A 7936-nucleotide genomic window follows, 5' to 3' on the forward strand; every position below is an offset into this window, starting at 1 on the left:
ACAATGAAGAAGGCAGGAGGAAATACAGGAGACTGAGGAATGAATTGAAAAGAGCCACGGACAGGGCCAAAAAGGAATATCTTGAGAAGATATGTAATGAGATTATAGAATTTCAAAGGACAGGACGTTATGATTTGACGCACATGAAGACAAAAGAACTAGGATGGAAAGTGAACCATGGGATTCAAAATATTGGCATCGAAGACTCCCAGGGGAATAAAATAGTAGATCAGAGGCGAGTGCTGAACATTTGGGAAAATTATATTACAGAACTATATGACTGACCTAATCGGCCAGAAACCTTGGAAGTGGAACCGGAAGAAGTAGATACAGACGAGAAAGGACCATATATTTTACAAAGTGAGGAATGGAAAGGCTACAGGAGATGATGATGTACCTGGAGATGTGCTTAAGTTACTGGGAGAAGGTGGTTTGAAAAAACTGACAAAACTAATAAACACCATATATGAAACTGGGGAGTGGCCCAAGGACTTTACAGAAGTGACAATGATTGCCTTAAAGAAAAAGACATAAGCTACAAAATGCAGCGACCATCGCACATTAAGCCTTATTGCACATACAGCAAAGATACTTAAAAGAAGAACTGAAAGGAAAATAGAGGATATACTTGGAGAGGATCAGTTTGGATTTAGAAGAGGAAAAGGAACCAGGGATGCAATTGGGATGATGAGAATTATAGCAGAACGAACTTTGGAGATGGATGAAGAACTGTGTGCTTGCTTTATAGACTGGCAGAAGGCATTTGACCATGTAAATTGGACCAAATTAATGCAGATCCCAAAGGAAACAGGCATCGATTGGCACGAAAGAAGATTGATTAGTAAATTCTACATGGATCAGAAAGTCAGAGTGTGACTAGACAGAGGAGAGACAAGAAGTGTGAAGATTGGAAGAGGAATTTGATTTGTTTCATTTTTGGTCTGTCACACTCACAGTTACAATTATAAAAGACAAGTCCGTCCAGTGTGACTATTTCAGTTTTCTCACTTTATGATTCACTCACTACCCTTACATGTTTCGATCCATTTGGATCATCTTCAGAGGCACCAAATACTTTTTAGAAACCACTATCACAACAGTTCTCATATCAAATACACATGTCATGTCCAAGTACACAATGTTCCATCTATCAGTCACAGCAGCCTTTCTGGTTATAGAAATATTTAAAGTTGTTTTAAAGTTTTAAAACTTTAAAACAACAGATGGAACATTGTGNTGTCTCAATAACCCCTGTTGTCTCTCTTCTAGGCCACCTATGTTCCATCTATCAGTCACAGCAGCCTTTCTGGTTATAGAAACATTTAAATTTGTTTTAAAGTTTTAAAACTTTAAAACAACAGATGGAACATTGTGTACTTGGCAATACATGTGTAACTGATATGACAACTGTTGTGATAGTGGTTTCTAAAAAGTGTTTGGTGCCTCTGAAGATGATCCAAATGGATCGAAACATGTCAGGCTAGTGAATCATAAAGTGAGAAAACTGAAATAGTCACACTACATGGACTTGTCTTTTATAATTGGAAGAGGAGTTCGACAAGGATGCTGTTTATCACCAATTTTGTTCAACTTGTACAGCGAATGCCTTACCAAAGAAGCTCTGGACGGGCTTGGAGACTTCAAATTAGGAGGGCAAATTATTCAAACTGTGAAATATGCAGACGACCTTGTGTTAATGGCTAAGGAAGAAACTGTGCTACAGGGTATGATTGATAGACTAATCAAAATTGGAAGGTGCTATGGCGTGGAAATGAATGTGGAAAANGTATGGGGCTGAAACTTCGACACTTAGGGCAGTAGATCAGAAACACCTGGAAAGCTTCGAAATGAAGAAGTGTTATTTAGAGTCAGTGAGCAGAGGAATATCCTACACGAAATAAGAAAACAGAAGGCTAATTGGATTGGTCATATCTTACGCGGTAACTGCCTTCTAAAAGAAGTTATTGAAGGAAAGATAGAGGGGCGGATAGAAGTGACTAGAAGACGAGGAAGAAGATGTAAGAAGATGCTGGATGACCTTGGGGATAGAAGAGGATATTCTCATTTGAAGGAGAAAGCTCTAGATAGCATCAAGTGGAGGAACGGTTTTGGTAGAGACTGTGGACCTGTTGTCCTGACAGATTACTGATGGACGAATGAAGGCTGAAACTGAAATGGGATGACTACTGGACAAAGGTCATGAGTATCTTAGGATTACAAGCATATGTGGTTGGGTGGACAAACATGACAGAATAACAGTTATTTCACTGACAGGTGAACTTAGAAATGGACTAAAGACCTGCTTTTTCACTTGCTTGATCTCTCATTCTTGAATTAATGAGCATGATAAACTCATATGATTTAAGATTTCAGATCTAAGTTATCTAGTATGTAATAGGGTGCCTCATCCTTGGATCACAATCCCTTCAACCTGCCAACCATCAGCCTTGAAGGGTGGCAGAGTGAACACTGGCTCAAACAACAAAGAGAACTCTTATGTCAAGTGAGTTATGTACAGAACTATGGATGTAGACCAAAATTTCAGTGTCTGAAATGCAATGTGGAGGCTGTGTATACAGCTCTGTTTCATTTCTCACAACTCAGCACAACCTACTGCAGAAAATGGGTCATATTACTGTTAAGTAAGTCTTCTGTTTATCAGTTTACTGCTTTCTTAATTACAAATCTTCATAAACAATTTGATTAGGGGTTTTGTAGTACATGAAGGAAATCATAAGAATCGTAGAGAGAACAGACATATTGTGCTTTATTGTATGAAAACAAACAAAGGACACATACCTGATGACAACAATAAACTTACAAGGTGGCTCAAATATGACTGGGACTGATCTGTGTGTAAAGAAGCCGCACTGCGCAGCAGCTGTGCGACCTTGAGAGAGTGAAGCCACAACCTCCACCCTTCCTCCTGTTTGGGTTAGAACCTGTTCAGTCCTGTCTGGGAGTTGCTAGAATGATGAGCGAACAGAAGGTACCACGGAGCGTGGAACAACGCACTGTGATAAAATTCCTCGTTGGAGAAAATGTCCTGTCCGCTGAAATTCACCACAGACTCCAACAACAGTATGGAGAAGAGTGTCTCTCACAGACCCATGTGTTTGAGTGGTGTAAGTGCTTCAGAGAGGGCAGAGAGTGCATGGAGAATGAACTGCATGATTGTCGGCTACGAACATCCATCACCGAGCCAAACACTGATCATGCAGACACGCTTATTCGTGAGAATTGGCACATCACTATCAAGGAACTTGGAGCAATGCTGCCCATCAGTGTTGGTAGTGTAGAAGACATCGTGAAATGCCACCTGCACTATTGCAAGGTGAATGCATGGTGGGTACCACGAACTTTAACGGACGTGAACAAAATGGTGTGCATGCAAGCTGCCAGTCGTCTCCCATAGCAGTTTGAAGATGAAGGTGATGCATTTTTGAAGTCTATAGTGACCACCGATGAAACGTGGGTGCACTACTTCATTCCAAAGTCCCAGCAATCATCACGCGAGTGGCGGCATACCAGTTCTTCCAAACCCAAGAGAGTGCGGAGGAGCCATTCAGCAGGAAAAGTGATGGCAACGTTCTTCTGGGACTGGCAGGGGGTTATCCATGTAGACTTTCTGACAGATGCCAGAACAGTCAATGCAGCTTATTACTCAGACCTCCTGGCAACAGACGTGAAGAAAAAGATCCGATCCAAGTGGAAGACAGGTGGAAAGTGGGTACCCTTCCTTCAAGACAATGCACACCCCCATACGGCCAAAACAACAATGGAAACCCTCCGGAAATTGAAACGGAACCTTCTGATACATTCATCGTACAGTCTTGATTTGGCCCCAAGTTATTTCTACCTGTCTGGAAGGCTCAAATCAGACTTGCAAGGCATGCGGTTTGTGGACGACACCATCATCCAGACTGTTCGGGAGTGGATACACCGCCAACCACAAGCCTTTTTTGAAAAGGGCATCAGGATGCTTCCAGAACATTGGAAAAAATGTGCTGACTCCAGAGGGGAGTACGTTGAAGAGTGACATGTGCAAGTAAGTGTTTGGCAACTATGGTTTTTAAAAAAAAATCAGTCCCTATCATATTTGAACCACCTTGTATTACATATTCTATAGTTACACACGGCATTACAGCTTTTTATAACCTATGTAAATCTGTCAAATTGGGCCGAATTGTTGCTTCCTTTGATATGACATGGACCACACATGAAGAGGCAGATGTTGAAGACCTTGTTTTGTGTCTTATAGTCAAAGTAATCAGAGGGTATTATAATTATCTGTAGTTCCACCTGGTGAGATTATTCAATATATCAATTCATCTAATCTGAATGTCATTAGTTACTTGTTGTGTTATCAGGACACGCAACAATATATACCAGTAGCAGGACTGATGTATCTTCCCTTTCATTTGATAAAGGTGAAGATATCATTATGAGAATAATTTAGGCAGAACAAATTATATTTTATATACCGTATTTACGCATGTATAGGCCGCACATTTTTTGCCAAAAATTCAAGAGGAAAACTGGGGTGCGGCTTATATTCGAAATATTCGAAATCACACTTCATTTAAAAAAATTATATTCATAATTAGTAATACAGGGTGTAATACTCCTGAAATAATATTCCAAGAAAATTATTTTTTCTATAATTTGTCTGAAAATTGTGCTGCGGCCTATACATGCGTAAATACGGTATATGAATGACAAATTAACTCTATGTACCCATGGTTTAGTCATCAGATTAAAATAACTAGTTTTACTCAGCAGGTTTATAGTAACAAAGTTTAACAGCAAAAATTCAGTCTTTCCACTCTGGAACCAACTTACTTTTTACACAAAAAACATGGGATAGCCTGAAATAATATCAGCCACAACAGCACATCTCTGTTGCTCCATTGCTAGATTAGACAGCTTCACTTTTGCTCTGAAAAACCAAAATGAAGAGAATTAGTTTTAAGACTGCAGTCTGCTGGGACGTGATGTCACACAGTATGGTAGTGGGATAGCCTGAAATAATATCAGCCACAACAGCACATCTCTGTTGCTCCATTGCTAGATTAGACAGCTTCACTTTTGCTCTGAAAGACCAAAATGAAGAGAATTAGTTTTAGGACTGCAGTCTGCTGGGACAAGTGTCACATAATGTGGTAGAGAAAACTCAATCCCAATAAACTGAATATGGAGACTGGTCTCTCCCAAAGCAAGTCATGGAAGTCTCTCTTTCTCTCTCTCTCTCTCACATGCACGCACAGATGTGTGGTCTGACAATAAAGGTCTTGAACTCACCACAGTGTACTTGCCATGGCAGCAGAGCACAGAAACCTCAGTATGGTTTGATGGCACTGGCATATCAGTGTTTCACACGTGTGTTGTTGTTGATCTATGGCAGTCTCTTTCTGTGTGTGTTTTGGTGTGCCATTGCGAGAATGTTGGAACAAACATTAAAAACTTGGCAAGAGTGGAAAAAAAAAATCAGAGAGATGTTAGTGCAAGTTTAAGGGGTTAACGCTATGAAGAAAACAACAGTTTACAAGTGGGTGACATGATGGGGTACCCAAAAGAAACCGAACAAATTTTTTTGTGGGCAGAGCTTTTGTAGTACCGTGTTTTGCCACTATGAGCGCATAGAGCTAACATTCCTGAGTCGATAAGCCGACTACCGTTGCTTTAGAAGGTAAGGACTAGTTTTGGCAGAGTTTATAGTGACAACTGTTTTGTGTGATCATCGTTTTTGCAATGGCTGATTTTCGTGAACAGCGTGTGGCGGTGAAATTCTGCTTTTTGCTCGGGAAAAGTGGAACAGAAACTTTTGAAATGTTAAAAACGGTGTACAAGGACGATGCTATGGGGAAAACTCAAGTGTTTGAGTGGTTTTCCCGTTTCAAAAATGGTGAAATGTCAATTGATGACAAACCTCGTTCTGGTCGTCCTTCCATGGCCCGAACACATGNACTCACCCGATCTTGCCCCGTGCGACTTTTTTTTTTGTTTCCTCGAATGAAAAGAGACATGAAAGGAAAGCGTTTTGCTGATGTTGCTGAGGTGAAGGAAAAAACGATGGAGGCGCTGTCAAGCATCTCAAAAGATGGGTTTAGGCAATGTTTTGAAAAATGGAATAAAAGACTAGACAAGTGTATTAGTGTAAGTGGAGAGTACTTTGAAGGGGATTGAAGGTTTGTGCTTAAAATTTGAATAAATAAGTTTGGTTTCTTTTGGATACCCCCTCGTATGTTTCTGAGGGAAGAGAAAATGTCACTGATGAAGAGAGACATCAGGACAGCCAGCCAATGAGCAGAACTGAAGAAAACTGCAAAAATTCGTCAACATGTGCACGAAAATTGTCAGCTGTCAGGAGCATAGCAGAGCAAGCGAACACTGACAGAGAAACAGTTAAGAATATCGTAACACTTTGCGGACCGTGCACCCTTTAAAAGGTTTTTCGCTTTTAAACATGGCGGACCGTTCGCGTGTTAACAGGTTTTTAGAACATGATAAGTTGCAACACACTATACATCGCTCTGGCGCCACCTACATTGCACGCAACCGCCTGCAGATGCGCGATAAGACTCTGGAATGTTTAGTTAGCAGTCAGTAACTTGACCTCGCTGTTTACTTAACCGACTATAAAGGAAAATGCTTTGCCTTCTTCAAGCTGTATGTATCAGCCAGTAGCTAGTGGGGAGAATGGATCAAGGACAAATTCTCCTCTGATGACCTAGCTGACCTGCCTTGTGAGACAAGTAGTAATGGATTGCCATTCAGACAGTGACAGTGACGGGGGACAACAAAGAATTGTGGCCACAGACAGTAAAAGTGACAGTAGCTCCGACAATAATGCGGTTAATAACATTGCGCGTAGTAACATTGCAGGGACAGCAAAAAATCTAAACCCTGATTCAAAATTGAAATACAAAGCATTTCTGATGAATGTGGCAAAGGCCTGGGCTACAGTCCAGATGGTGGCAGCAGAACCAGGGTCACACAAAGACTTAGTACGACCGGGCACATCAACTCGCACCCCATGAAGACCTCATGTGGACCCCCCAGGGCGACTCTTGACTGACATGCGGAAAAATACCCTCATGAAAATTGTGAAGAGTGAACATTCCAAGGGGAAGAATACTTCTAGGCAATGCCATGTTTGCAGAGTTCACAAAAAAGGAGTATGTCTACATTTGCAAGTTCTGTGTAATGCCACTTCACAAAGGGGAAAGTTTTCAGAAATATCACATCCTCAAGCACTTCTAGGAGCATTGGTAAGTGTTCTCCAAAAATTTTAGTTCAACAAATTAATTACGAGATTTTGTATTAATTTTTAAAGCGAACAGTGCACAAGTTAGCAACATTAAGTCCACGTTAATCTGTTTTCTTGATATTGATGGGATTGTTCATAAGGAGTTCGTCCCTCCTGGTCCGACAGTCAATAAAGAGTTCTGTCGCGATGTTCTAAGGCGTTTGAGGGAGGACATGAGGAGAAAATGTCCAGAGAAGTGGCGCACGAATGACTGGGTACTCCTCTATGACAACACAACCGCATACGGCTTACACTGTGCAGGAATTTTCGGCTAAAAACAAGATGGCAGTTGTTCCCCACCCACCATACTCACCAGACTTAGCTCCATGAGACTTCTTTCTCTTCCCTAAGATGAAAATCAAGTTGAAGGGGCAAAGATTTGATACAGCTGGTGAAATTCAGGCGGAAACGCAGACAGTACTGAACACCCTAACAAAGAAAGACTTCCAGGGTGCATTTCAAAAGTGGCAGAAATGCTGGGATCAGTGTATGCGCTCCCAAGGGGACTAGTTTGAAGGTGATGGTGCACAATGAGATCCAGGTAAGACGTAATAGTTTTTATTAATATTGTGACATGTTGCGCAAAGGAGAACCCCCCCCCCACCGGCAGTGACGCGGCGGGGGAGT

At 41.3% G+C, this 7936-nt stretch overlaps 1 protein-coding gene across 3 annotated transcripts in view; it reads right to left on the reverse strand.

Moving 5' to 3' along the window:
* Window positions 1-4778: 4778 nt before the first annotated feature.
* LOC111871784 (protein argonaute-3) overlaps window positions 4779-7936 on the reverse strand; it is a 32907-nt gene continuing 29749 nt past the window's right edge. For 2 of the 3 annotated variants that reach the window (XM_023865108.2, XM_033754410.1), the window contains exon 9: window positions 4779-5093. In XM_023865108.2, the coding sequence (XP_023720876.1) occupies window positions 4919-5093 (175 nt within the window). In that variant the 3' untranslated portion in view covers window positions 4779-4918. The remainder of the gene's footprint in view (window positions 5094-7936) is intronic. The other variant, XM_023865109.2, reaches the window with a different exon arrangement.

This window comes from Cryptotermes secundus, unplaced genomic scaffold, assembly GCF_002891405.2.
Source record: "Cryptotermes secundus unplaced genomic scaffold, Csec_1.0 scaffold846, whole genome shotgun sequence".
Lineage (NCBI taxonomy): Eukaryota > Metazoa > Arthropoda > Insecta > Blattodea > Kalotermitidae > Cryptotermes > Cryptotermes secundus.